This window comes from Ceratotherium simum, chromosome 13, assembly GCF_057802395.1.
Source record: "Ceratotherium simum simum isolate JZ-2026a chromosome 13, ASM5780239v1, whole genome shotgun sequence".
Taxonomy (NCBI): Eukaryota; Metazoa; Chordata; class Mammalia; order Perissodactyla; family Rhinocerotidae; genus Ceratotherium; species Ceratotherium simum.
The window spans coordinates 33,299,549-33,327,518 of record NC_141912.1 but is presented as its reverse complement, the minus strand read 5'-3'; the positions used below and the strand labels follow the sequence as shown (position 1 = coordinate 33,327,518).

Sequence of the window (27,970 nt, the reverse complement as noted above, 5' to 3'; positions counted from 1 at the left end):
GGCAACCACTGATTATTTCTATCATTACAGTTTTGCGTTTTTAAGCATTTCATTTAACAGAATCATACAATACATGGTCTTTTGTGTTTGGCTTCTTGCACTTAGCATAAGGCTTTTGAGATTTATCCCTGTGTATCAGTAGTTGGTCCTTTTTATTACTGACCTCTTGCCTTCACCTCCTTCCCTCCTTCCCTCCTCTTGGAGAGTCTTGGTGCTGCTGCAACAAACCAGTCACCCGTCTCTACCTGTCTCTCTGAATCAGCCCCCAGGGAAGAAATTGAAGCTGAGACCATGGCCCCAAGCCCTCCAGTGTCTGAGCCCCACCTTGGCGAGCTGACCCTGGAGGAGGCCACGCCGCACACCCTGCATCTCTCCTGGACTGTGATTCAGGGAGAATTTGACTCCTTTGAGGTCCAGTACGCAGACCAGGATGGGCGACTCCAAGTAGTCAGTTTAGAGGGCAACCAGAATGACATCACCCTCTCTGGCCTGGAATCTGACCACAGATACCTGGTGAACCTGTACGGTATCCATGGCCAGCAGCGTGTGGGTCCTGCTCACATAGAGGCCCTGACAGGTGAGCAAAAGAAATCTGCCCCCTCTGCTTCCTTCCAGACAGCCGTGAGAGCCTGGAGCAGAGCACAGTCCCCAGGGACACCCTGCCCCTCTCTCAGGTCCTTCTCTCTCTCTCTGTCTCTGTTCAGTCCCAAGGGAGGAGGAGGATGAACCTTCAGAACCTCCCACTATGACCCCCGAGCCTCCCATCAAGCCACGCCTGGGGGAGCTGGCAGTGACAGACGCCACTCCCGACTCCCTGGGCCTCTCCTGGACAGTCCCCGAGGGCCAGTTTGACCACTTCCTGATCCAGTACAAGAACGGAGACGGGCAGCCAAAGGCGGTGCGGGTACCAGGGCATGAGGACTGGGTCACCATCACAGGCCTAGAACCAGACCAGAAGTACAAGATGAACCTGTATGGCTTCCACAGTGGCCAGCGTGTGGGCCCTGTCTCTGTCATCGGGGTGACGGGTGAGTGGACAGTGGAAGCCCCAGGGTGGGACCCAGCGGGAGGATCACCCTCTCTCTGGTGATGGGTGAGTGGGGTACAGGAAGCCCTCTGCTCAAGGCTGAGCCATGGGGCCTTTTCTGCCCCCCAACCCCCAGCTCCCCGAGGACCAATGGATCCTCCTGGGCAGAAAAGGGCCGCCCTGAGCTGTGCTGGTGGCTGCACTGGTCCCCACAGCTGACCACAGAGGCTCCGGGCATGTTTGTGAGGTGTGGATGGAGTAGGACCACCCAGCCTCCTTAGGCTCCTCTGAAGTGACTTCAGGGCCCCCAGGCAGGGCCACGGCTTGGGAGAAGACCCAAGGACATCTCTGGGGACCCTGCCTCACCCTCTCTGTGTCTCTCCTTCTCAGCTGCAGAGGAAGAGACCCCCAGCCCAATGGAACCCAGCACAGAGGCCCCGGAGGCCCCCGAGGAGCCCCTCCTGGGAGAGCTGACAGTGACAGGATCCTCCCCAGACTCGCTGAGCCTGTCCTGGACCATCCCCCAGGGCCACTTCGACTTCTTCACTGTCCAGTACAAGGACAGGGACGGGCGGCCCCGGGTGGTGCGTGTTGGGGGTGAGGAGAATGAGGTCACCATTGGGGGCCTGGAGCCGGGGCGCAAGTACAAGATGAACCTGTACGGCCTGCATGAGGGGCAGCGCGTGGGCCCTGTATCCACCGTGGGCGTGACGGGTGAGTGACTGCTAAAGGGCCCTCGGGGTTGGGTATCAAGAAAGGTCTCATTAGTGGAGCCTCCAGAGTCTCCTCTACTGGAGACGCAGCATCCTAAAACCCCCAAACCTCTAACCCACCCATTGTCCATTAACACTTCAGGACAAGTGTGATCTGGGGGCAGGAAGAGCGAGTCCCAGGGAAGTGCCAGGCCTGTCTGAGAGAGGCCCTGGGGGACTGAGGCCTCCAAGACAGTAATGCACTGACCCATCTATGGCTCTCTGCTTTGCCTGGGAACTTTGGAAACAGGTCTTTTTTGAGGTTGGGACAAATGCCATGAAATATTAATTCACTCATTCAACAAATAGTTATTATATAAAGAATTGTATAATGAGCTCCCATGTATCCATCACCTTGCCTCAACCAAATATCGACCCCGGGCCAGTCTGACTCATCCATAGCCACTCCTCCCTGCCCTCCCCCACTGCAGTGTTTTCTGTATTACCAGCTTTATTGAGGTATAATGTACATATCATAAAATTTACCTGTTTTAAGTATATAACTTTTTAGTAAATTTACAGAGTTGTGCAACTATCACCACTATCTACTTTTAGAACTTTTCCATCACCCCAAGAAGAAACCTGCTGTCCAGACCCTTTCCCACACCCAGTTCCAGGCCACCACTATTCTATTTCCTATCTTTGTAGATTTGCCTTTTCTGGACATATCATACAGATGGTATTATATCATTTGTGTCTGACTTCTCTCACCGAGCATGTTTTTGAGGTTCATTCATGTTGTAGCGTGCAGTAGTACTTCATTCCTTTATAGCCAAATACTATTCCACTGTATGGCTAAACCCCTGTGATTTTTTTTGTGTGTGTGTGTGAGGGAGATCAGCTCTGAGCTAACATCCGTGCTAATCCTCCTCTTTTTGCTGAGGAAGACAGGCTCTGAGCTAACATCTATTGCCAATCCTCCTCGTTTTTTTCTTCCCCAAAGCCCCAATAGATAGTTGTATGTCATAGTTGCACATCCTTCTAGTTGCTGCATGTGGGACACGGCCTCAGCATGGCCAGAGAAGCGGTGCATCAGTGCGCACCCGGGATCTGAACCCGGGCCGCCAGTAGCGGAGCACGCGCACTTAACCGCTAAGCCACCGGGCTGGTCCCCACTGTGATATTTTAAAACTCATCAAGACACTCTATACTTCATCACAACGTGTAAGTATATTACTCTTTTTAAAGAGACTATTTTAAAGTAACCACAATACGATGTTTGTACCTTTAAATATGAACAATCATCCCTTAATACCATCAGGTCTGCAGGTAGTGCTGCTGTTTCCTAATTGTCTTATAATTGTTTTGCCTTTTTGTTGCTGGAATCGGGTCAAAATAAGGATAGGATGCAATTGGAAGATTTAGAATCTTAAATAGGGAGGTCAGGGCAGTTCCCAAAGAGAAGGTGACATTTGAACAAAGACTTGAAATGTGGACATGAGCCATGCAGACATCTGAGGAAAGAACATTCAGACAGAGGGAACTGTTAGTGCAAAGGCCCTGAGGTAGGAGGCTGCCTGGCACATTTGACAGACCATAAGGAGGCCACAAAAAGACTTTGATGATTATAAACAGAAATGGATCTTAGATTAAGCCCACAGAGCCAATCCACCTTCTGGCTTGAATCCCGGAGAGTGGGGCCACAACAACGCCTTCCAGCAATAGGAGAGATTCTGTTTGCATCTCTTCCCAGCTCCCAAAGAAGAGCCCCCTGCCAGCACCCTTTTGAAGCCGCGCCTGGGGGAGCTGACAGTGACAGACGCCACCCCCGACTCCCTGGGCCTCTCCTGGACAGTCCCCGAGGGCCGCTTTGACCACTTCCTGATCCAGTACAAGAACGGGGACGGGCAGCCCAAGGTGGTGCGGGTGCCAGGGCACGAGGATGGAGTCACCGTCACAGGCCTGGAGCCAGACCAGAAGTACAAGATGAACCTGTACGGCTTCCACGGAGGCCAGCGTGTGGGACCCGTCTCCACCGTTGGTTTAACTGGTGAGTTGCAGTAGGACACTGGGCCCTACCCTGAGCTGGACTCAGTTTCCCTCTCTTTGTCAGTGTTCAGGTGTTTTTGTCCCACTGTCCCTGAAAATGAGCCCCTCCCACAAGCTCCTGGGAGCGGTTCTGCTCATGTCTTTACTCCAAGCCTTTGGTGTCACCTCAGCTGTCTTACCCTTTACGTGTGGGCTTTTGGGGTCTTTGAAGAGACAGGCCACCAGAGAACTAACACAGACTCGGGCAGACCTGGGGCTGACCCTAGCCTCAGCCCATTTGTGCCGTGTGACCTTGAGAGAGTCACTCAGCCTCTCTGTGCCTCCCTTTCCTCGTCTGTAAAGAAGGAATAACCACACCTGTCTTGTAGGGTGGGCCTGAGTGTGGCTCAACTCTAACATGATGTTCAGTAACTACAGGCTTCCCTTTCTGAAGAAGAAAATTATTTCCTGAAACCCCCCGGGGGGAATTCTCATAATTCTCATTGATTTCAGTGGGTAAAATTGTATGTGTTTCCCAGCCCCCAAATTGATACTCATTCATGCTAAGTCAACACTGAATCCTGCTGACATGGATACTGTTACTTCCAGAGTTAATATTAGTCAGATGTGCAACGTAACAGGTGCTTTCCCTTTGTGAATTACTCCCTAACAGGGCTGCTGTCCCTTTGTGAAGTAGCTCTGTTGTACCTGTCACCTCCTAGATGCTTAAGACCCAGTTCCAACACAACAGACAGATGGACATGAGGATTTTGTAATTCAACTATAAGGCAGAATAAAACCCCACAGAACAGAAAACAAAGCAGACGACTCCACACATGCCTAACAAGCCCGTCGCTGGGGCCGAGATGGGTCGTCTCCACCGTCAGGTAGCAGGAGAACTAGTACAAGGTCCGAAAAGGACCCAGTTGCAGAGATGAGCTCGTGTGGTCTGATCTCTGCCCTCAACTGTGAAATCTAAAGTGGTTTCTGAAAATGCTCAGAGGAACCTTCTAAACCAGAGGTGGTATTATGGGACAACACACATGGAGTGGAACTCCCGAAGCTGAGTGGACGGACTCCCTGATGTGACTCATCTGTTATGCTCGGTGGTGTTATAAAGCCTTGCTTCTGGCCCACTACACAAATTCAGTCTGAAGCCCCAAGGGTTTAGTGCCTGCACCATTGAGTGTCATGGGGGTCCCACCCTACCATCACGATGTCCCACAGTGTGCTCTGTCCCCTGGTAGCTAAGCATTCACAGTGGGGAGATGATGTCTCAACCGTGGGGCACTGGCATCCAGGCTGCAGGGCCCTGGTGTGTCTGGCAGAAATCCCAGAATCCCCTGCTAGAAGGGAACCCACAAGGCATGTCCACACATTCTGTTTGTCTCCTGATCCAGCCCCAGAAACAGACCAGGAAATGACCCCAGCTCCAACAGACCCACCCACCACGACCTCTGAGCCTCCCATCAAGCCCCGCCTGGGGGAGCTGGCAGTGACAGACGCCACCCCCGACTCCCTGGGCCTCTCCTGGACAGTCCCCGAGGGCCACTTTGACCACTTCCTGATCCAGTACAAGAACGGGGATGGGCAGCCCAAGGCGGTGCGGGTGCCAGGGCACGAGGACGGGGTCGCCATCACAGGCCTGGAGCCAGACCAGAAGTACAAGATGAACCTGTACGGCTTCTACGGCGGCCAGCGCGTGGGCCCCATCTCTGTCATCGGGGTGACGCGTGAGTGGACACTGGAATCCCCAGGGTGGGACCCAGCGGGAGGATCACCCTCTCTCTGGTGATGGGTGAGTGGGGTACAGGAGGCCCTCTGCTCTAGGCTGAGCCATGGGGCCCTTTCTGCCCCCCTACCCCCAGCTCCCTGAGGACCAGTGGATCCTTCTGAGCAGAGAAGGGCTGCCCTGAGCTGTGCTGGTGGCTGCCCTGGTCCCCACAGCTGACCACAGAGGCTCTGGGCATGTTTGTGAGGTGTGGACAGAGCAGGACCACCCAGCCTCCTTACGCTCCTCTGAAGTGACCTCAGGGCCCCCAGGCAGGGCCATGGCTTGGGAGAAGACCCAAGGACATCTCTGGGGACCCTGCCTCACCCTCTGTATGTCTCTTCTTCTCAGCTGCAGAGGAAGAGACCCCCAACCCAACGGAACCCCGCACAGAGGCGGAGCCCCCCGAGGAGCCCCTTCTTGGGGAGCTGACGGTGACAGGATCCTCCCCAGACTCGCTGAGCCTGTCCTGGACCATCCCCCAGGGCCACTTTGACTTCTTCACTGTCCAGTACAAGGACAGGGACGGGCGGCCCCAGGTAGTGCGTGTCCAGGGTGAGGACAGCAAGGTCACCGTTGGGGACCTGGAGCCGGGGCGCAAGTACAAGATGAACCTGTATGGCTTCCACGGCGGCCAGCGCGTGGGCCCCGTCTCTGTCATTGGAGTGACAGGTAAGTGGATGGTGGAAGCCCCAGGGTGGGACCCAGAGGGAGGATCACCCTCTCTCTGATGATGGGTGAGGTGCAGGAGGCCCTTGGCTCGAGGCTGAGCCATGAGGCCCTTTCTGCCCCTCTCTGACCCCTGGGTTCCCGAGGACAAATGGGTCCTCCTGGGCAGAGAAGGGCCGCCCTGAGCTGTGCTGGTGGCTGCCCCGGTTCCTCACAGCTGACCCCAGAGGGGCATGTTTGTTAGGTGTGGACCAAGCAGCACCACCCAGCCTCCTTAGGCCCCTCTGAAGTGACCTCAGGGCCCCCAGGCAGAGCCACGGCTTGGGAGAAGATCCAAGGACATCTTCTGGGGACACTGCCTCACCCTCTCTGTGTCTTTCCTTCTCAGCTACAGAGGAAGAAACCCCCAGCCCCACAGAAGTGGAAGAGACCCCCAGCCCCACGGAACCCAGCACAGAGGCCCCGGAACCCCCCGAGGAGCCCCTTCTTGGGGAGCTGACGGTGACAGGATCCTCCCCAGACTCGCTGAGCCTGTCCTGGACCGTCCCCCAGGGCCACTTTGACTTCTTCACTGTCCAGTACAAGGACAGGGATGGGCGGCCCCAGGTGGTGCGTGTTGTGGGTGAGGAGAATCAGGTCACCATTGGGGGCCTGGAGCCGGGGCGCAAGTACAAAATGAACCTGTATGGACTGCATGAGGGGCAGCGCGTGGGCCCCATGTCCACCGTGGGCATGACCGGTGAGTGAGGGCTCAAGGGTGTCCGAGGAGAACCACGTTTTCCTCCTGTGTGACCCTGTTGACTGTTCTGCTTTTTCACCAGCCCCTGAGGATCCATGCCTGTCTCCCCTTTCATGCTCTCCCTCCAGGGCCCAAGCCCAGTGATTTGGCCTTTGCCAGCCTGCAGCCTCATCGTCCACACTTGGAGCCTCCTTGTGATGGTCGACCACTGGCCACCTCTGAGGGTGCCGTGTCTCAGGCACAGCCAAGCCTGACTTTACCAGAATTTGCTTCTCTTTCCATCTTAATCACAGCATTCTTTGTTATAACTACAGACATACAAAAAAGAAACAACCCAACATCTAACTACACTGAGATATTAAATAATTAGGCAACATCTCTAAGCTATTATGCCATCATTGAAATGTTTTAACATAAGACAGTTACTTCATAATATTACGTTGAAAAAAGAGCCTGTAAGTTTTATAAGGATGCTAATCACAACCACCTGAAAATAACATGCATGGGAAGAAAACTGGAAGGAAACACATCCCATGGGTGCATGGTTTGTGGGACAGAATAGAATGTTCCAGCACTTTTTTTTTCTGTTGTATTCTATGGTATCCAAATTCTCTTAAACGACAAGCGTTTCTTTTATAATCAGGAAACAGTTTTTTTAATATAATATCTTCTCCTCCCTTGTACTCCTTGTCTTTTCCCCCCATCACTCTTGCAACTTATTTCATTTCTAATTATGAAAAACTTTCAATTTCTGGTCCCTAAAAAATTGGGAAAAACATCACAAGGTGTATTAAATTCCAAAAACGCAGTTAGGCTGCCTTTTCTAAGTCCTCGTCAGCCAGAATCTTATGCCTGTGTGAGTGTTACACAAGGGCTCCTCTGGACGTGGACCCAACCCCTTGAGGGTCAATGTTTCAGAGGGCGGGTCACTGCCTCTGTGACACCAAGTGAGTGGCTTTGTGAGGTTTACTCTCCTGTCCTGAAGACACTTCGGACAGAGGAACCGTTTTCACTCAGCCTTCCTGACTCCTGGGGGATGGGCCTTATTTCTACGTGTTCACGGGAAGAGGGGGAGAGGGCAATCATTAGAAAATGGACATTAGTGTATTTCACACCCTGAAGGTAGCTGTTAATTCTCATCCACTGTTCAGTTCTTTTTACTCTCCAGCTTGGCAAATCACAAGCATATACACAGTAAGAGGGCAGTAGAAGGGATCCTTGTTCCCACTCCACATCCCCAACTGGATTATTAATTTTTATTATTGAAGATTTGTTTCTAAGCCTACATTTTTCTAGTGAAAAAAATATAGCAACAGGATGGAAAGTTTGAAAAACAGGAAAAAAATCTCTCATCAGACCACCTTTTGACCTGATAATTGTCATTAATAACAATGTGCATAATACATCCTCTTTTTCTGCATTTTCCATACCGTGCGTGTTTTATAGCTGCAGAGTGTTCATGTAATTCTTGGCTCTTACTTTTTGTGTACGCAAGTTACATCGTGAGCATTTATTGTGTGGCTGTACAATCTGCATCAATCATCATTTTAACGGTTGGTTGATGCTTCACAGTGAAAGTGTCATAACAAAATTAACCATCTTCTCTGGGTCCTTTGGATCCCTGACACATTCTGCTGTCATGAATAATCCCATGATGAACTCCCATGACACAACTTTTTCCTGCTTTTTAATAATTTTCTTAGGATAGCTGCCCAGAAATGGGATTATTGGGTCAAAGGAAATGAGCATTATTTTGGCTCCAAATTGCCTTCTGAAGCTTTGTGGTGCCTGCCAGCCAGGACCTGATGGCGGCTGGGAGGCTGTCTCAGCCCTCGCCGTCAGTCAGTTACCGAATGGCTGATCCAAAGGCTATGTGAGCCCTAGGGGTATATTGGCTGGATGCACTTTGTTCTCTCTATTGACGTCACTAGCAAGGCAAGTCGATGTCTAAGTCTGTATCCCCATCTCTTCTCTCAGCCCCCCAGGAGGAGGACACCCCCAGCCCCACAGAAGTGGAGGAGACCCCCAGCCCCACTGAGGTGGAGGAGACCCCCAGCCCCATGGAACCCAGCACAGAGGCACCGGAGCCCCCCAAGGAACCCCTTTTTGGGGAGCTGACGGTGACAAGATCCTCCCCAGACTCGCTGAGCCTGTCCTGGACCATCCCCCAGGGCCACTTCGACTTCTTCACTGTCCAGTACAAGGACAGGGATGGGCGGCCCCAGGGGGTGCGTGTCAGGGGTGAGGAGAGCGAGGTCACCATTGGGGGTCTGGAGCCGGGGCGCAAGTACAAGATGAACCTGTATGGCTTCCACGGCGGCCAGCGCGTGGGCCCCGTCTCTGTCATCGGGGTGACGGGTGAGTGGACGGTGGAAGCCCCAGGGTGGGACCCAGCGGGAGGATCACCCTCTCTCTGGTGATGGGTGAGCGGGGTGTAGGAGGCCCTCTGCTCAAGGCTGAGCCATGGGGCCCTTTGTGCCCCCCAATCCCCAGCTCCCTAAGGATCAAGGGGTCCTCCTGGGCAGAGAAGGGCTGCCCTGAGCTGTGCTGGTGGCTGCCGTGGCTCCTCACACTGACCCCAGAGGCTCCAGGCAAGTTTGTGAGGTGTGGACCAAGCAGCACCACCCAGCCTCCTTAGGCTCCTCTGGACTGACCTCAGGGCCCCCAGTCAGAGCTACGGCTTAGGAGAAGACCCAAGGACATCTCTGGGGACCCTGCCTCAGTCTCTCTCTGTCTCTTCTTCTCAGCTGCAGAGGAAGAGACCCCCAGCCCCACAGAAGTGGAGGAGACCCCCGGCCCCACAGAACCCAGCACAGAGGCTCCAGAGCCCCCCGAGGAGCCCCTCCTGGGGGAGCTGATGGTGACAGGATCCTCCCCAGACTCACTGAGCCTGTCCTGGACCATCCCCCAGGGCCACTTTGACTTCTTCACTGTCCAGTACAAGGACAGGGACGGCCGGCCCCAGGTGGTGCGTGTCAGGGGTGAGGAGAGCGAGGTCACCATTGGGGGCCTTGAGCCGAGGCGCAAGTACAAGATGAACCTGTACGGCCTGCATGAGGGGCAGCGCGTGGGCCCGGTGTCCACCGTGGGCGTGACGGGTGAGTGAGGGCGGGGGCGGGGCAGAGTGGGGAAGACAATCCCTAGAAGACTTTCCCTTTATTACCATCTTCATGGAAACATAAGTATTCTCGACAACATGTCTTTTGCACATCACATGGCCTGGGGATCTTGTTAAAGGGCAGATTCAGATTCAGCAGCTTTCGGCTGGGACCAGAGATTCTGCATTTCTAACATTTCTAACAAGATCCTCTGTGATGCTGATGCTGCTGGTCCAAGGACTACACTTTGAGTAGCAAAATTCCTCACAACAAAAGAATTGGATATTTTTCTTAGAATTTGTTAGAGAGATTTGTACTTGCTTCCCTGATTCCTCACAGAGGCTCAGCCTCTATGTAGTTGACTGGAGGCTGTGAAGGAAGACGGAAGGTGCTCAATGCAGCGTCTTCACTGAAAGACCCCCAAACCTCGTGGTTCAAGAATTACCAGACTTATGACTCCAATGGGTCAACAAAGATGTGGGTGCCCTGAGCCAAGCACTGTGGGAGTTCACTGGGGTAAACCTTGAGTGTGGCAGAGAGACAAGTTCTTATCCTAATGGGGCTCACAGTCATGGGGAGACAGGCTGTGGACCAGCAAATCAGGCAAAGGGCCATGTGTGTATGACAAGAGCCCCAGGGCCAGGCCGAGACTAGCAGCATTGCCTAAGCCAGCTTGCTCACGTGTACCCACAGGACAACTGAGACCTGAGGTCAGGCAAGTGTTAGCTTGGTGACAGCTAGATATGGGATAAAGAGTGTGTCAGACCAACGTCACAGCTGGTGCAAAGGCCTGGAAACTAGGAACATCATGGCACATGAGAGGAATTGAGACGATTTTGTATGAAATCCTTTGAGTTGGGGAGATAGTCTTGATGGGGGTGGAAAGGTAGGGACAGCTCAGGAAGCCAGGGATTTCTCCCAGGAAAAAAGAGGGTTGAGCACAGTTTTAAGCTAAGATTGATACCATCAGATATGCATTTCAAGGCTCATTCTGGCTGCCCTGTGAAGAACAGATGTGAGAGGGATGCAGGGAGGTAGTAATGCAGGTAAGAGGTGAGGGTGGCCCAACCAGGATGGTGGGGCTGCAGGTGTAGGCAGTGAGGACATTCAAAGGGAACTTAGGAGACAGAGTTGGACACTCTGAGTCCCATGGCAGATGGGGACAGGAACAGGTCCCGGAGGACTCCCAAGTTTCTGGTTGGGGAACGGGGGTTCTTAGCAGTTGGGAGCAAACACATGAGCCAAAGGGAGTGAGATGCCAACAAGACCCCAGCAGAGGGAGACCCAGGGGACAGTGGCCACATGGGCCTGGGTTCAGAGGAGAGGTGGCTGCTAGAGATAAGGGGAGAGGTCACGGTGCTGTTGGCAGGTGGTAGGGGAAGGCAGGGATGGATGAGGTTGAGGCGATAGGAATGCTGACATTAAAGGGACCAGAGAGAATAGATGAGTTAGAGCCACTGTGGACAGCACATTCTGCTCTTTATTTTTGTAAAACCTCTTTATCTGCTGCACTGAGGAGACCACAGCTGTCCCCAAATGTTTCTGTCCAGCTCCAGACTATGAAGCTATGACCACCGAAGCCCCACCCACCGTGGCCCCCAAGCCTCCCATCAAGCGGCGCCTGGGGGAGCTGAAAGTGACAGACGCCACCCCCGACTCCCTGGGCCTCTCCTGGACAGTCCCCGAGGGCCGCTTTGACCACTTCCTGATCCAGTACAAGAACGGGGACGGGCAGCCCAAGGTGGTGCGGGTGCCAGGGCACGAGGATGGAGTCACCGTCACAGGCCTGGAGCCAGACCAGAAGTACAAGATGAACCTGTACGGCTTCCACGGAGGCCAGCGCGTGGGCCCCGTCTCCACCGTTGGTTTAACTGGTGAGTTGCAGTAGGACACTGGGCCCTACCCTGAGCTGGACTCAGTTTCCCTCTCTTTGTCAGTGTTCAGGTGTTTTTGTCCCACTGTCCCTGAAAATGAGCCCCTCCCACAAGCTCCTGGGAGCGGTTCTGCTCATGTCTTTACTCCAAGCCTTTGGTGTCACCTCAGCTGTCTTACCCTTTACGTGTGGGCTTTTGGGGTCTTTGAAGAGACAGGCCACCAGAGAACTAACACAGACTCGGGCAGACCTGGGGCTGACCCTAGCCTCAGCCCATTTGTGCCGTGTGACCTTGAGAGAGTCACTCAGCCTCTCTGTGCCTCCCTTTCCTCGTCTGTAAAGAAGGAATAACCACACCTGTCTTGTAGGGTGGGCCTGAGTGTGGCTCAACTCTAACATGATGTTCAGTAACTACAGGCTTCCCTTTCTGAAGAAGAAAATTATTTCCTGAAACCCCCCGGGGGGAATTCTCATAATTCTCATTGATTTCAGTGGGTAAAATTGTATGTGTTTCCCAGCCCCCAAATTGATACTCATTCATGCTAAATCAACACTGAATCCTGCTGACATGGATACTGTTACTTCCAGAGTTAATATTAGTCAGATGTGCAACGTAACAGGTGCTTTCCCTTTGTGAATTACTCCCTAACAGGGCTGCTGTCCCTTTGTGAAGTAGCTCTGTTGTACCTGTCACCTCCTAGATGCTTAAGACCCAGTTCCAACACAACAGACAGATGGACATGAGGATTTTGTAATTCAACTATAAAGCAGAATAAAACCCCACAGAACAGAAAACAAAGCAGACGACTCCACACATGCCTAACAAGCCCGTCGCTGGGGCCGAGATGGGTCGTCTCCACCGTCAGGTAGCAGGAGAACTAGTACAAGGTCCGAAAAGGACCCAGTTGCAGAGATGAGCTCGTGTGGTCTGATCTCTGCCCTCAACTGTGAAATCTAAAGTGGTTTCTGAAAATGCTCAGAGGAACCTTCTAAACCAGAGGTGGTATTATGGGACAACACACATGGAGTGGAACTCCCGAAGCTGAGTGGACGGACTCCCTGATGTGACTCATCTGTTATGCTCGGTGGTGTTATAAAGCCTTGCTTCTGGCCCACTACACAAATTCAGTCTGAAGCCCCAAGGGTTTAGTGCCTGCACCATTGAGTGTCATGGGAGTCCCACCCTACCATCACGAGTCCCACAGTGTGCTCTGTCCCCTGGTAGCTAAGCATTCACAGTGGGGAGATGATGTCTCAACCGTGGGGCACTGGCATCCAGGCTGCAGGGCCCTGGTGTGTCTGGCAGAAATCCCAGAATCCCCTGCTAGAAGGGAACCCACAAGGCATGTCCACACATTCTGTTTGTCTCCTGATCCAGCCCCAGAAACAGACCAGGAAATGACCCCAGCTCCAACAGACCCACCCACCACGACCTCTGAGCCTCCCATCAAGCCCCGCCTGGGGGAGCTGGCAGTGACAGACGCCACCCCCGACTCCCTGGGCCTCTCCTGGACAGTCCCCGAGGGCCACTTTGACCACTTCCTGATCCAGTACAAGAACGGGGATGGGCAGCCCAAGGCGGTGCGGGTGCCAGGGCACGAGGACGGGGTCGCCATCACAGGCCTGGAGCCAGACCAGAAGTACAAGGTGAACCTGTACGGCTTCTACGGCAGCCAGCGCGTGGGCCCCATCTCTGTCATCGGGGTGACAGGTGAGTGGACGGTGGAAGCCCCAGGATGGAGCCCAGAGGGAGCATCACCCTCTCTCTGGTGATGGGTGAGTGGGGTACAGGAGGCCCTCTGCTCGAGGCTGAGCCATGGGGCCCTTTCTGCCCCCCAACTCCCAGCTCCCTGAGGACTAGTGGATCCTCCTGGGCAGAGAAGGGCTGCCCTGAGCTGTGCTGGTGGCTGCCCTGGTCCCTACAGCTGACCCCAGAGGCTCCGGGCATGTTTGTGAGGTGTGGACAGAGCAGGACCACCCAGCCTCCTTAGGCTCCTCTGAGGTGACCTCAGGGCCCCCAGGCAGGGCCACAGTTTGGGAGAAGACCCAAGGACATCTCTGGGGACCCTGCCTCACCCTCTCTGTGTCTCTCCTTCTCAGCTGCAGAGGAAGAGACCCCCAGCCCAACGGAACCCAGCACAGAGGCCCCGGAGGCCCCCAAGGAGCCCCTTCTTGGGGAGCTGACGGTGACAGGATCCTCCCCAGACTCGCTGAGCCTGTCCTGGACCGTCCCCCAGGGCCACTTTGACTTCTTCACTGTCCAGTACAAGGACAGGGACGGGCGGCCCCAGGTAGTGCGTGTCAAGGGTGAGGACAGCGAGGTCACCGTTGGGGACCTGGAGCCGGGGCGCAAGTACAAGATGAACCTGTACGGCCTGCATCAGGGGCAGCGCGTGGGCCCCGTGTCCACCGTGGGCGTGACGAGTGAGTGAGGGGCAGGCCCTGCCCCCTGGGTTTCCTTCTGTTTCTCTCCTGTTTCCCCCTTTGCAATCAGCACTCCTCACAAGTGGCCTGTGGGTCCCTCTCTGCGGATACGGTCTCATGATCCTGCCTTGTCCTTGGGTTGCGTGAGGACTGATGGAGGCTGTGCTCAGGTCCGTTGGGCGTGTAGCCTGTGCCTCATACATTTTTGCTCTCTTCTTCTGTTCGTGATCTGGAACCTCAAACGTGCTCTGTTGTTCATGTGTGGCTTCCTCAGGCTCCCCGAGTGGGCGTTTTAGTGGCTCAGAGCATGGCTTTGGAACTAGGTGCTTGGGTTTGAACCCTGCTCTGAATGCACTGATTGTGTGATTTTGCAAATGTTTCTTAACTTCTCTGGGCGCCAGATCCCCGGAAAATGGAGATAATAATAATTTTATTTATTTATTTTCCCCCCAAAGCCCCAGTAGACAGTTGTGTGTCATAGCTGCACATCCTTCTAGTTGCTGTATGTGGGACGCGGCCTCAGCATGGCCGGAGAAGCGGTGCATCGGTGCGCGCCCGGGATCCGAACCCGGGCCGCCAGCAGCGGAGCGCACGCACTTAACCGCTAAGCCACAGGGCCGGCCCTGGAGATAATAATAATAGCACCTGCTTCCTGTGTGGTGTGAGGATAGGTGCACTCCTCTCTGTGAACCGCCTACAGCAGGTCTGGGACACAGTAAGCCCATTAGCGGAGTTTGCTACAGAATGTTCACTTCACAGCCTGGGGAACGCACTCCCTCTCTTGCGCCGGGTCCCGCCATGGACCCCTCACCCTCCTCTGCTCTGTTCCAGCCTCCCTGCCCACAGAGCCCCCTGTGGCACCGCGCCTGGGGGAGCTAGCTGTGGCAGCCATGACCTCGGACACGGTGCACCTCTCTTGGACGGTGGCCCAGGGCCCCTTCGATTCCTTCCTGGTCCAGTACAGGGATGTGCACGGGCAGCCCCAGGCAGTGCCCGTGGGCGGAGACCTCCGCGAGGTCACTGTCTCGGGTCTGGACCCCGCCCGCAAGTACAAGTTCCTACTCTTCGGACTCCAGGACGAGAAACGGCACGGCCCAGTCTCTGCAGATGCCAAGACCCGTGAGTGAGGGCTGCAGGCCACCTTTGCCCCTGGAGCCTCCGGACTGTCATTCGCCCCCTTGTGGTGACAGTTGGGATTTCTTGTTTCTATGCTCCACAATTAGACCCATTTATGTACTGGGTCCAGTGAAATCCAGGCCCTGAGCTCCCCCTTTACCCTCATTCCCATCCTTCTCCCTGCTCCTCTGACATCCTGAGGGACACTTACTCTCCTCCATGGCTCCTCTGCCTCCCACTTTCCTGACATGTGGCCTAGTTACCCTCTCCCAGCTCCCAGAGCCCCAGGGTTCCGAGGAAGCTCTGTTGGCTTCTGTCTCTATTCATGTCACTCTCCATGCACCTCTCTCTCTTTTCCAGTCCCAGACAAGAAACCTTCTCCCCGCCTGGGGGAGCTGACAGTGACGGCCACAACCCCTGACTCCATGGGCCTCTCGTGGACAGTCCCCGAGGGCGAATTTGACTCCTTCGTGGTCCAGTACAAGGACAGGGACGGGCAGCCCAAGGTCGTGCCTGTGGACGCAGACCAGCGAGAGGTCACCATCCCCGGCCTGGAGCCCAGTAGGAAATACAAGTTCCTGCTCTACGGGCTGGCAGGCAGGAAGCGCCTGGGCCCTGTCTCTGCTGACGGCACCACGGGTGAGCACCGGGCCTGCCTCCTCCCTCTTCCAGAGCTGCCTCTTATCCAAGCCCCCAGAGCTGGCCCCACAGCCTTCCCAGGAAGTTCGTGCTCCTGTCTTCAGCCTTGGCATGACAATCATACACCAAAGCATACGTTTATGGAGTCCCTGCTGTGTGCCAGGCACTGCTCTGAGCATTTTATATGCATCATTTCTTTCATTCACCAACTGCCGATGTAATAAGAGAACCCAGGTTTTGGAGCCAAGCAGACCTGTGTTTCAGTTCTGATTGCCAGCTGCGTGGCCAGGGACAAGCCACTTCTTTCCCTTGAGCCTCAGTTTCTGTACCTGCATGATGGTTATGAATAATACCTACTGGTGCTCAGTGAATGTTCACATCCCCCTCGCTCCATCCCAACTCTGAGGCAAGAGGTGGAAAATATGGGAAGGTTTGGCTACAAAAAGACTATGGAAAAATCTGGTGTCATTGTGCCCATGACTCAGCCCCCCAAGGAAGGGGTGGAGGTGGGTCACTGACCCTTACCCCACCTCCAGGACCATGAGTCACCCTGGCCAGACAAGAATGGGGCACGTGGCCAGTTGGGGCCTGGGGCCCTCAGACCTCATAATCCTCCTCCCCAAACCCTCATTATGGGGACTGGATACAGGCTTCTCCTCCGACCCCGTCAGTCAGCACCCACCCCGACCTGGCGAGTCTCTTCTGTCCTCTGCTCTGCCCTTTGTTCTCCCAGCTCTGCCCCTGGCTTCTCCCCCTTCCCCACCTGGCTGTCCGGGTCCAATGGTGTTAGTGCAGGGCTGGGGAGGCGGATGGAAGGAGGGCCCAGGCTGATCACGATCCAGGGGAAGGTCATGTCCAGGCAATGCAAGCCCATGAGCTTGGCTGGCTGCCCAGCCCAGCTCTTACTGTTTGGGGGCGTCTCCCTGACAACCCAGATGCCCTCTGAGAGCCTTTCTCAGCTCTGGCCACATCCTTGCTCAGGGGGCTGAGGGTCGGGGGAAACTGAGGCCCTTCTCTGTACCCCAGCCATCCCTCTCTCACAAGGTGATCTTTTATGCATTTACTGCACCCTTGATCACAGTGGGGAGAGAGTGGGGCAGGAAGGAGTTTGGGCAGTGGCCTCCAGAGGAGACTGGGCTGCTCACTCTCCTTCCTACAGGGCAGGACTGGAGTGGGCCTGTCTGTCTCAGGTGGCTGTCCCTGGAGCCAAACTTCAGGGAGCCTTTCCCAGACCCTCTTGCCTCCTGGAAGTTGCCCGGGCTGAGGTAAAGGCAGCTCTTGACTAAGAGTTTCTCCCCCCTCTCTCCCCACAGCTCCCCTGGAGAAGGAGCGGCAGCCCCCACCCCGCCTGGGGGAGCTGACAGTGACGGATGAGACCTCAGACTCCTTGCACCTCTCATGGACAGTGGCCCTAGGCCCTTTTGACTCCTTCGTGGTTCAGTACAAGGACACAGACGGGAAGCCCCGGGCAGTGCCTGTGGCTGCAGACCAGCGGGAGGTCACCATAGAGGGCCTAGAGCCTGGCAGGAAATACAAGTTTCTGCTCTTCGGGCTCCTCGGAGGGCAGCGCCTGGGCCCTGTCTCTGTCCTGGGAGTGACAGGTGAGTGGAAGGCTGGCCTGCTTGGCCTTAGCAAGCCGGCCTGAGTGGGTTTCCTCATGCCTTTGGGCTGAAGGGACTGGCAGGAATGGGCAGGGGTGTGAGGGAGCCCTGCCCAGGGCACAGGAGAGAGGAAGAGTGCAGGAGGGTCAGCTCTGACCATGAGCAAGGGGTGGGGCAAAAGCAGGAGCCAGGACAGGCAGCACGGAAAGGCCCTGGCAGGGGTCCCCAATCTGCCCGCCCCCACCCTGTCCCAGTGCTCCAGCTCTCCCATCACTCTCCTGGGGCAGCTCTTACCACCCCACAGGGTGGCCTTGCCCAGACAGGGGCAAACCCCGTCCTGTGGATGAGTCAGGAGCATTTTCTCAAATGGAAAATTACTGGAAAACAAGAGAAGGGGCATAGAAACCAGTAGAAGTAGCTGCATTTATGGAGCAGGCTCTTCTTCCAGAGGTTACTCACACCCACCTCAGATCTGCCTGACTGGCGTGGGGCCCCACCTGCTGGCATGCTTTGCCCTCTGCGGTCACCAGCCAGCTGCATCCTCAGCTTTTCTGAGAAGGGAGGACCCCCTGTGACCCCAGCTCAGGGAGCGACTGAGTTGTTCCTGCCTCAGGCCATGAGCACAGGTGTCCCAGGCTGGGTGGGGAGGGAGTATGGCCTGTGCAGACATCTAAAGGTGGGGTGTGGTAGGATGTTGGGGTGGAGAAGGGGAAAGCAAGCACCTGATCCAGACACAGCAAAGGGGCCCCACAGAGGAGTGATGGGGCCACAGTGATGGCGCTCAGAGAGGCCCACAGGTGGCAGGAGTCAGTGCCAAAGCAGGGATATGGCAGACTCAATAGAAGGAAGATGCTAGAAGAACCTCAGTCTCTCTCTTCTCTCCACCTGGCTGCCATGGCCAGCACCTGTAGAGTCACCTCAGCCTTGGACCAGCCCTGGAATGCCCTCCATGGGTTAGAGGGTGTGGGGAGGGCCCTGCTGCACCTTCCCTGCTCAGCTTCTCCCTGGGCTTCTCCCACGCAGCCCCAGAAGAGGACATGCCAGCCCCTTGGCACCTTGCCACAGAGGCGCCCAAGCCCCCCAAAGGGCCCCACCTAGGGGCACTGGCAGTGACTGATGGAAACCCAGACTCCCTGCGCCTCTCATGGAGTGTGACCCAGGGCCCCTTTGACTCCTTCGTGGTCCAGTATCGGGACACAGCTGGGCAGCCCCAGGCCTTGCTCGTGGGTGGCAACCAGAACAAGGTCCTCGTGTCAGGCCTGGAGCCCAGCACCTCCTACAAGTTCTTCCTCTACGGCCTCCATGAAGGGAAGCGCCTGGGGCCCGTCTCAGCCGAGGGCACCACAGGTACTGCCAGGCGAGGGCCCTGCATCTTGGCCTCGCCTGCCTCTAGTCTGGGCCTGGGAAGGGCGAAAGGGGTTGCCCAGAAGTGACTGTACGGAAAGAACATGAGGAGGGTACCATAGAGGGAGGAAGGGAAGGACAAGCAGCCCTTGGCTTTACACACATGTCGTCACTATGGGTGCCAGCCTGTGGGTGCCAGCCCCTCATCATCTCCACTTTACAAATGAGGAAATGGGGGCCAGGGTGGGGTGTCAGAAAGGACCTGCCCCAGGTCACTGAGCTGATGCACTTCTGTCTCCAAACCCTTCTCTCCCACCCACTCTGTGCAGGGTCAGCTCCTGCCGGTCAGACCCCAGGGGAGCCAGGGCCCCGCCTGTCCCAGCTGTCCGTGACTGACGTGACCACCAGTTCGCTGCGGCTCAACTGGGAGGCCCCACTTGGGGCCTTCGACTCCTTCCTGCTCCGCTACGGGGTCCCATCGCCAAGCACTCTGGAGCCACATCCACGTGCCCTGCTGCAGCGGGAGCTGATGGTACCGGGGACGCGGCGCTCGGCCGTGCTCCGGGACCTGCGTCCGGGGACCCTGTACAGCCTTACGTTGTATGGGCTGCGAGGGCCCCACAAGGCCGACAGCATCCAGGGCACCGCCCGTACCCTCAGCCCAGGTAGGGCCCCACTCTGGGCGCATATGCACACTGCCCTGCAGTGGGAGGTCTTTGTACCGTAGGGTGGGATCTAGTGCCTCAGCCAGAGGGAAGGTTGGTGAGTGGTAGAGGGCTTGGAAGAACCTACAGAGTGACTTCTGTTTCTAGGTCTAGAGGAAAGGGGTGGTGCTCAGCATGTCTGGAGCCAGTGGGGCCGGGGGAGGAGGGTGGGAATCCCGGGCTGGAAGCCCCCTGCCCCGTGCCTTCACCATCACTCCTTGACATACCCCTCCCCTCAGTTCTGGAGAGCCCCCATGACCTCCAATTCAGTGAAATCAGGGAGACCTCAGCCAAGGTCAGCTGGACGCCCCCACCTTCCAGAGTGGACAGCTTCAAAGTTTCCTACCAGCTGGCAGATGGAGGTGACGCCCTGTTGCCCATATCCTCGTTTGCTCTCATTTCTCCTGTGCCCTGCACTCTGCCCACCCTGCAGCTCCTCCTTGCTTCCCGGGCAACCTCCCAAGCCCAGTGTGTTTTCAGGGGAGCCACAGAGCGTGCAGGTGGACGGCCAAGCCCGGACCCTGAGACTCAAGGGCCTGATCCCAGGTGCCAACTACGAGGTGACGGTGGTCTCTGTCCGCGGCTTTGAGGAGAGTGAGCCTCTCACAGGCTTCCTCACCACAGGTGAGATGGACGGGGACCTGGGCAGAAGGTAGTGGGAGAAAATGAGGGTGTGGAGGTGAGAGTGAACGGGGACAGGGAAGGGGCATGTTGGAGGCTCCAATTGTGGACAAGAGGCAAGCAGAGTTTGGGAAGGTGAGGGGTGGGGAGAGCAGGAGGGGACGGCTCTGAGCCCCCTCCCTTCTCCCAGTTCCTGACGGCCCCACCCAGCTGCGCGCACTGAACTTGACGGAGGGATCAGCCTTGCTGCACTGGAAGCCCCCCCAGGCCCCTGTGGACACATATGACGTCCGAGTCACAGCCCCAGGGGGTGAGCAGGGCTGAGGCCTCTGGAGGGCACTTGTTCAGGGTGGGGAGAGCAGAGGGCAGGCTGAGCTCTAGCAGGGCACAGAGGGGACAGATGCTCATGCTGCACCCCCACTCCCAGCCCCGCCTCTACAGGCCTCAGCCCCAGGCAGCTCTGTGGACTACTCCCTGCACGACCTCGTGCTCCACACCAACTACACAGCAACCGTGCGTGGCCTGCGGGGCCCCAACCTCACCTCCTCAGCCAGCATCACCTTCACCACAGGTACGGCCTGTGAGGTGTGAGGGACGGGGGGAGGGGGAGTTCAAGAGAACCAGGATGGGTTTCATCTCCATCTTCTCTTCCCACCTTCCCCTCCCAGGGTTGGAGGCCCCTCAGGACTTGGAGGCCCAGGAAGTGACCCCCCGCACAGCCTTGCTCACTTGGACGGAACCCCAAGTCCCGCCAACTGGCTACCTGCTCAGTTTCCACACCCCTGGCGGACAGACCCAGGTGCCCCACCCCTGCCCCACTGGCCAACTCCCCTCCCTGGGATCCATTCCAGGAGGTGCTGCCTCTGCCTCTCCTGGTGGGGCTCCACCTCCCTCTCCTGACCTGCCCCTTCTCTGTCCCACAGGAGATCCTGCTCCCAGGAGGGGTCACCTCTCACCAGCTCCTGGGCCTCTTTCCTTCCACCCCCTACAGCGCATGGCTCCGGGCCATGTGGGGCGAGAGCCTCACGCCGCCCGTGTCCACCTCTTTCACCACTGGTACTCGGGCGCTGGGACCTGAGGGTGGGGACTGAGTGGGCAGCAGGGATCTAGGATTTGGCAAAAGGACTGGCCCCTCACTCTCCTCTCCCCAGGTGGACTACGAATCCCCTTCCCCCGGGACTGTGGGGAGGAGATGCAGAACGGGCCCAGCACCTCGAGGACCACCACCATCTTCCTCAATGGCAACCGCGAGCGGCCCCTGAACGTGTTTTGTGACATGGAGACAGATGAGGGCGGCTGGCTGGTGGGTGGCAGCCGGAAGCCCAGGGGTCTGCACTGGGCAGGGGCTGCTACACCAGGAGCCAGAGGCTGATGGTGCCCCCACCTGCTTCCCAGGTGTTCCAGCGCCGCATGGATGGAAAAACGGACTTCTGGAGGGACTGGGAGGACTATGCCCACGGTTTTGGGAACATCTCTGGGGAGTTCTGGCTGGGTCAGTGCCTCACAGGGATTGGGGGACCAGGGAAGGAATGGGGACCCTGTGGACACCAGGACCCTGATGAGAGCACGCTCCCTACTCCCAGGCAATGAAGCCCTGCACAGCCTGACGACAGCTGGCGACTACTCCATGCGTGTGGACCTGAGGGCTGGGGACGAGGCCGTGTTTGCCCAGTACGACTCCTTCCGAGTAGACTCGGCTGCTGACTACTACCGCCTCCACCTGGAAGGCTATCATGGCACTGCAGGTGAGGAGTGGGCCTGGGGGGACGGGGAGGGGAATGGGAGAGGGGAGGCCTTCACTGTACCTTCCCACACCCTGCCCAGGGGACTCCATGAGCTACCACAGCGGCAGCGTCTTTTCCGCCCGTGATCGAGACCCCAACAACTTGCTCATCTCCTGTGCCGTCTCGTACCGTGGGGCCTGGTGGTACAGGAACTGCCACTATGCCAACCTCAACGGGCTCTACGGGAGCACGGTGGACCACCAGGTGAGGGGCCTGGGAGGCAGGAGAGCTGGGTGTGGTTGGGGAGTGGCCCGCCTGGGTGTGGCACGCAGTATGACAGGACAAGTTACTGAGCCGCCCGGTTCCTCAGGGCCCTCCTCTGTGAAATGGGACAATAATCCATTCTTACCAAGGTGCCTTGAGGAGGAGATGATTTATTGGATGTGAAGGGCCAGCTCGGGTTAAGCCACAGTCCTCCGCAGTTGAGGGTTGTGAAGGGAGCCAGGAGGGAAGAAGTTCGATTGATTTGTGGGAACCGTCTTCCCAGAGGGGCAGGAGTGGGAACAGAGGGGATGTCTGGCTGTGACTCTCTCCCAACAACTCTCTTCCCAGGGTGTGAGCTGGTACTACTGGAAGGGCTTCGACTTCTCCGTACCCTTCACGGAAATGAAACTGAGACCAAGAAGCTACCGGCCCCCCGCCCGGGGAGGCTGAGCCGCTGCTCACCTCTCCCCGCGCCCCAGTATGACTGCCGAGCACTGAGGGGTCGCGCTGAGAGAAGAGCCAGGGGCCACCGTCACCACCCAGCCACCGGAGGAAGCCTTCTCCACCCGCGATCTCACAGCACCATGTTTACAGGGGGGAGGGAAGGGGGTTGTAGGGAAGCAATAAAAGGAGAAACTGAGGCACGTGAGCGGCGCGCGTCCTGCTCTGTCACTGGCGCTGGCCCTGGCCCGGGGTCCCCGTCCCCCGGGGCTGCAGCCGCACCTGGAAAGGCTGCATGGTGAGGTTGACGCCGCAGTGGGGCTGGGGCTGCAGAGAGGGCAGGGCGCCCTCGGGCGGCAGCAGCGTGAAGGCCTGGAGCAGGCGGGCCAGCACCACGAAGAGCTCGAGGCGCGCCAGCGGCTCGCCCAGGCACACGCGCGCGCCGCAGCCGAAGGTGAGCGCTCTGGGGCTCGCGCCAGGGTACAGGAAGCGGTCTGCGGGCAGAAGGACAGAGCCGGGGTTCAGCGGCCGCCAGCCTGCTCCGCCACCCTCTGCCGCTGGCCCCCGGCCCCGTCACGCACCCGGCCGGAACTCGTGTGGCTGCTCCCAGACCGTCTCGTCCAGGTGGGCGCCTTGGAGGTTGGGGATGATGACCGTGCCCTTGGGAATGTCGTAGCCGAAGATGCTGAGGGAAGGGTGGAGTTAGAGGCCTACAGGACCCCGCTTGGGCCTTCCCCACTCACCCCTACCTCTCAGGAGTCACCTGGTAGGCCGCGTGGTGCGGTGCGGCAAAGCCAGGGGCACAACAGGCCGCAGGCGCAGCACCTCGGCGATGGTGGCGTTGAGCAAGGGCAGCCGTGCGCGGTCCTTGTATGGGACTCGGAAGCCCAAGGCTCTGGGGCCCAGCTCACGATCCAACTCGTCTTGTAGTCGCTGCTGAATCTGGAAAACGGGGGCAAGTCTGGTATCTGGGGTCCAAGCCCTGCTGCTAGCCGACCCACAATTGCCCGGTCTCTGGACACTCCATGGAGCAGCTCACAGGAGGCTTTGTGCCAATTAGGAGGAGCGTCCCCCTCCTCCCAACACAGCCTGCATCAGGGCAGAGTGAGCTGGGTCCCTGAGGCCCTGGCCAGGCTGCCAGGAAGGAGCCTTTTGCCTGCCCCCCGGGTTGTACCTCAGGGTGGTGAAGCAAGAATGCCACAGCCCAGGAGAGGGTGCTTGCAGTGGTCTCGGTGCCACCGATGAAAAGGTCCACCACAGACATATGCACGTGCCCTTCGAGGAGCTGTCCACGGCCCTCTTCCACTGTCGGCCTGCCCACCGCTTGGAGCATGTAGTCTGTCATGTCCCTCCACCGGCCTGCCACCATGCTCTCCTGGGGAGGGGAGGAGGAGGCAGCCTGAGTGCCTGGCTTGGGAAGAGGGGTCTGGGGGTGGCAACAGGTCCAGGACTGATGGGTTGCCGAAGAACCTGCCTAGCTCTGGGGCAGTAACATCACTGGCTGTGGGCTGAGGGAGAGACCAGTCCACACACAGTTCTCACCTTGTGCCACCTCAGCTGCTTCTCTACGATGTGGTCCCTGTTCTCCATGGCCTGCTTCAGCCTCCAGAGGCCTGGGTTGGGGAAGAACTGAGGCAGGGAGCAAGAGAGTTTAGTGACTGGGAAGGAAGCCCGTTTCCCCACCCCTGCCCTTTCTCTGAGGATCCAGGTGTGCCTGGAGTCCACCTCCTCACCCTGAGAAAGGGAATGATGTTCAAAACTTGGATGGACCAGTGTTCCCAGGTTTTCATCAAGTCCTGGACACAGTTGTGAAAGGCATGTACTAAGGTGTCCTCCTGCTAGAAATGGGGGGAATCCTTTCAGTTCAGGGCCAGGAGAGGGTCAGGGAGGGACTGAGGGGTGGGCCCAAGCATATATGAGGGCAAGAGAGCCTTGACCTTGTCTCCAAAGGTGAGGTAACAGATGATGCTGCAGGTGAGGAAAGAGAATTCTTTCTGGATGGCCACAGGGGCGCCGGCCTGGGCTCTCATGCGCTGTGGAGAAGGAGCATGAACTAAACAGGCGGGGGCGCTGCTGGAGGAGGTGAAGCTGACCTGGGATGACCATGGGAGTCCAGCCTCACCTCGCAGAACTCCTGGGTCAGCTGTTCCACCAGGGGCTCCATGGAGTTGCGGATGCCCAGCAGCAGGGCTGTGTGGGTGAGCTTCTTGTGGGCCTTCCAGAGCAGGGAATAGTCCCCTAGTGAGAGATCCTGATCGTGCCAAGACACCAGCTTGTCTGCAAGTAGGCATGGTGGAGGGGATGGGGGGTTCAAATTGACCAAGGAAGCCACAGGCCTGACCTTCCGTGTCTCCCCCAGTTTCTGTTCTTCCCTCAAGAAATGCCCCAACCCCTTACAGGATGGTAGCTGGGGTCTGCCGGCAAAGTCCACCCACTTCCTGACCATGGCCTCTTCAATGGTCCTCTTAGAGTTCAGCACCACCACATCTGGGGGAGAGCCAAATCAGGACGTCAGCAGGAAGAGGACCCCACCTCCCCACCGTCATGGCTCCAGAGAGGGAGCAGACTCTCACCTTGCAGCCCCAGGCGGAGCCTGTAGATAGGCCCGAGTTTCTGAGTCAGGCCAAGAAGATAGATGGGGAGGTTGGGCTGCAGCAGGTGCAGGAAGCCAGGGACAAGAGGTGGGAGGTGGAGGCTCCTGAGCTTCCACTGGCCCCACAGCAGGCGGGCGCCGGCCAGCAGGATCAGCAGCAGCAGCAGCCCAAGGAGTAACATGGCTGGAGACCCATGCAAAGGCCTTGGCCAGGCCACTTATAGCTCTTGAGGCCCCCCATCCATCTTGCTGTTCCGGCTGTTCTGGGGCTTCCCTTGACTCCTTCCCTCAGGTCCCTGTTCACTGTCTCTCCCACAGAGTGGCACATTCCTGGAATGGCGTAAGTCCCATTGGCCTTGGGGAGTCCGTATTTCAAAGAACCATCCGTCAAGAAGAAAGGAAGGGAAAGGAAACCCTGACCTTTCTCCACAGCCAGAATCAGCTTTCTGGCTCCACATCAACCACGCAGGAAAATGTGTCCACTTTCTGCCTGAGCCCTCATCCCCCACCACCCCACCTTGGACCTGCTACGGAGTTTCTCTCAGAGAGAAAATGGCAGTCCCTGCCTAATATGCCCTCCAGGATTGCCTGAAGGACAAAATGAGATGAGAGTGATCTGTGTGTTTTTCTTTTAACTTGCAGATAGGGTGACCTTATGGCCTGGCTGGCCTGGGTTGTCCCAGTTTATATCTGTAGTCCCACTGTAATTGTTAATAGTGCCACATTTCACTCTCAAAAGTCGAAGAAGATGAAGGAATAAATGGTCCCCCAGTTTGGAGCTCTTACCATGTACCTGATACTCTTTGGTTGCAAGGAAAACAGACCAACTTGAGTTGGCTTGAGCCAAAAATAAGAATTGTTATACAAATACGGGGGTATCTCACAGAAGCCAAGAGAAGGAGAGCAGGAGAGGGGACCTCACTGGCCTTGGAAGGCCAGGGATAGGGAACAGAAAAAGCCCTAGAGATGGGGCCGTTTCCTCACTCTTCGTTCCTCCCTCCTCTTTGTCTGCTCTCCTCTGCTCTCTCTCTGCGGTCAAGCCGCTTGTGCTGCCAGGTGCAGGCAGAACAGGACTGCGTTTGCGGTCAGAGTCCACAGGGTACAGGCCCAGCCCCAAGACAAGTGGGGATTCCTGGCATGAGTGAACATGCCCCCCATCGATCCCAAAGTCAGAACTCAGTAGCCACAGTTGGGGTCAGGGATCCAGCCCTATTCTGAGAGCCTTAGCCATGAGGGGTGGGGTCCCGCAGGACCAAGTAGGGCTATCAGGGACCACTTTTATGGGTGAGGAGGCAGTTGAGGTGCTTAGAGGAGGAGCTTGGGGAAAGATCATGCCAAAGAGGGGTAGCAGGGCTCAGTGAGAGATTAGAGCTACCTGGGTGATAGGAGTGAGGGCTTGGCGGTGACCTGAGGCCTATACCATCCCCCAATTCCCTGTCCCCAGGAGTGGGGGGTCCTTCCCCCCTCAGAGCTTTAGCCAGAGCACAGACTGTGCCACTGTGGAGATCCCAGCTGTGCCACCCACTAGCTTGAAGAGCTAACTCCTGGGGGTCCTCAGGGAAGAGGCTCAGGCCAAGTCTGATCCATGCCCAGGACTGGGAGGGAGAGAAGAGGGGTGGGATTTCTGGGGTTGAGCAGCAACAGCACCTTCCTCATAGTTGACCTCCCAGGGTCAACTATAAATGGGTTTATGCCACCACCATGCTGACCGGCTTTTGGGAGAGAGATCTGATGTGTAACCACAGGGCCACGTAAACAACAGCCCTAGGAAGCCTCTGAAAGACTGGGGAAGGTCAGAACCTCTCAAAGTTGCATGGACTAGGAGGGGACTCCAGTTGAAAGGAGTGACCTGGACAGCTGGCATGCTTGTGAACAGCCCCTCATAAACTGACTCCACTTACCCTGCCAGCCTTCCACCCCACCTCCAAATTCAAATTCCAGACATGGTGAATTACATGCAGTGCCCCCAAATGTGCTTTGTCCTGCCCCCGGCCTCTAGGCCTTTCATATTCTCCTTCTTCTGTCTCAAACACCCTCATCTACCGCCATTCAATTTGCCTGACTCCTCAGCCTTCCAAATCCAACTTGGATGTCACTTCTTGCAGGAAGCCTTCCCTTCCCCTTTCCCACATTCCCCCAGACTGGGTCAGATGCCCCATCTATGTGCCCTACAGGACCACGTAGCTCCCCGACATCACACCTTTCACAGAGGGGATGGGAACCTGGCACAGGGGATGGCATGGAATGAGAGTTCCATGAATTTCTGTTGAATGACTGAATGGCAGGCTGCTAAAATGTCTCAGTTTCCATCAAAACTGATCTCAGCAAATTCCTCTAGATGGCTTTCTAGGTCAGCCCTGAAGACCCAATGGGTGCCACCATCTGGGGGAGAGCTAGGCAGGCAGGTGGGGAGGGCTGACCCCTGTGGAACAGCAGTCTCCTCAGAGTATTGACAAACACACCAAAGTCAGCCTTTGGCTTGTTTAAAATCAGTACCTGGATGGAGACATCATCAGATCTGAGGATTGCACAACTCTGGGAAAATTACCTAATGTCACTGATAACAGGATCAAGTGTCAACAGGTTTTCAACAGACCAGGTC

General features: G+C 56.8%; 2 protein-coding genes across 2 annotated transcripts in view; one reads left to right on the top strand and one right to left on the bottom strand.

Moving 5' to 3' along the window:
- TNXB (tenascin XB) overlaps positions 1–22,971 on the top strand; it is a 61,480-nt gene extending 38,509 nt beyond the window's left edge. Inside the window, exons 18-45 of the mRNA XM_087438383.1 lie at positions 263–577; positions 705–1,028; positions 1,418–1,741; positions 3,473–3,769; positions 5,148–5,480; positions 5,870–6,190; positions 6,576–6,926; positions 8,904–9,284; positions 9,674–10,024; positions 11,575–11,898; positions 13,276–13,608; positions 13,998–14,321; positions 15,153–15,440; positions 15,798–16,076; positions 17,390–17,677; positions 18,701–19,024; positions 19,351–19,686; positions 19,965–20,087; positions 20,206–20,349; positions 20,537–20,656; positions 20,774–20,917; positions 21,015–21,145; positions 21,270–21,402; positions 21,498–21,649; positions 21,742–21,838; positions 21,930–22,091; positions 22,171–22,334; positions 22,683–22,971. Of these exons, the coding sequence (XP_087294509.1) occupies positions 263–577; positions 705–1,028; positions 1,418–1,741; positions 3,473–3,769; positions 5,148–5,480; positions 5,870–6,190; positions 6,576–6,926; positions 8,904–9,284; positions 9,674–10,024; positions 11,575–11,898; positions 13,276–13,608; positions 13,998–14,321; positions 15,153–15,440; positions 15,798–16,076; positions 17,390–17,677; positions 18,701–19,024; positions 19,351–19,686; positions 19,965–20,087; positions 20,206–20,349; positions 20,537–20,656; positions 20,774–20,917; positions 21,015–21,145; positions 21,270–21,402; positions 21,498–21,649; positions 21,742–21,838; positions 21,930–22,091; positions 22,171–22,334; positions 22,683–22,784 (6,965 nt within the window). The 3' untranslated portion in view covers positions 22,785–22,971. The remainder of the gene's footprint in view (positions 1–262; positions 578–704; positions 1,029–1,417; positions 1,742–3,472; positions 3,770–5,147; positions 5,481–5,869; positions 6,191–6,575; positions 6,927–8,903; positions 9,285–9,673; positions 10,025–11,574; positions 11,899–13,275; positions 13,609–13,997; positions 14,322–15,152; positions 15,441–15,797; positions 16,077–17,389; positions 17,678–18,700; positions 19,025–19,350; positions 19,687–19,964; positions 20,088–20,205; positions 20,350–20,536; positions 20,657–20,773; positions 20,918–21,014; positions 21,146–21,269; positions 21,403–21,497; positions 21,650–21,741; positions 21,839–21,929; positions 22,092–22,170; positions 22,335–22,682) is intronic.
- A 32-nt stretch (positions 22,972–23,003) lies between these two features.
- On the bottom strand, positions 23,004–25,550 carry CYP21A2 (cytochrome P450 family 21 subfamily A member 2). The gene is made up of 10 exons (XM_014782926.2): positions 25,349–25,550; positions 25,173–25,262; positions 24,898–25,052; positions 24,713–24,808; positions 24,509–24,610; positions 24,318–24,404; positions 23,950–24,150; positions 23,539–23,717; positions 23,357–23,460; positions 23,004–23,269 (listed from the first exon to the last, which is right to left on the bottom strand). Exons 1-10 carry the CDS (start codon positions 25,548–25,550, stop codon positions 23,004–23,006), a joined length of 1,482 nt encoding a protein of 493 aa, XP_014638412.1.
- Positions 25,551–27,970: the final 2,420 nt, after the last annotated feature.

What these genes read in the sequence shown, in the direction of transcription:
- CYP21A2 (XM_014782926.2), bottom strand. Translation starts at nt 25,550, where the DNA reads ATGTTACTCCTTGGGCTGCTGCTGCTGCTGATCCTGCTGGCCGGCGCC. An exon ending in GCTCCGCCTGGGGCTGCAAG is followed by an intron (nt 25,263 to 25,348) that starts GTGAGAGTCTGC and finishes GCTCTCCCCCAG; the next exon opens with ATGTGGTGGTGCTGAACTCT. An exon ending in TGACCCAGGAGTTCTGCGAG is followed by an intron (nt 24,809 to 24,897) that starts GTGAGGCTGGAC and finishes CCTTCTCCACAG; the next exon opens with CGCATGAGAGCCCAGGCCGG.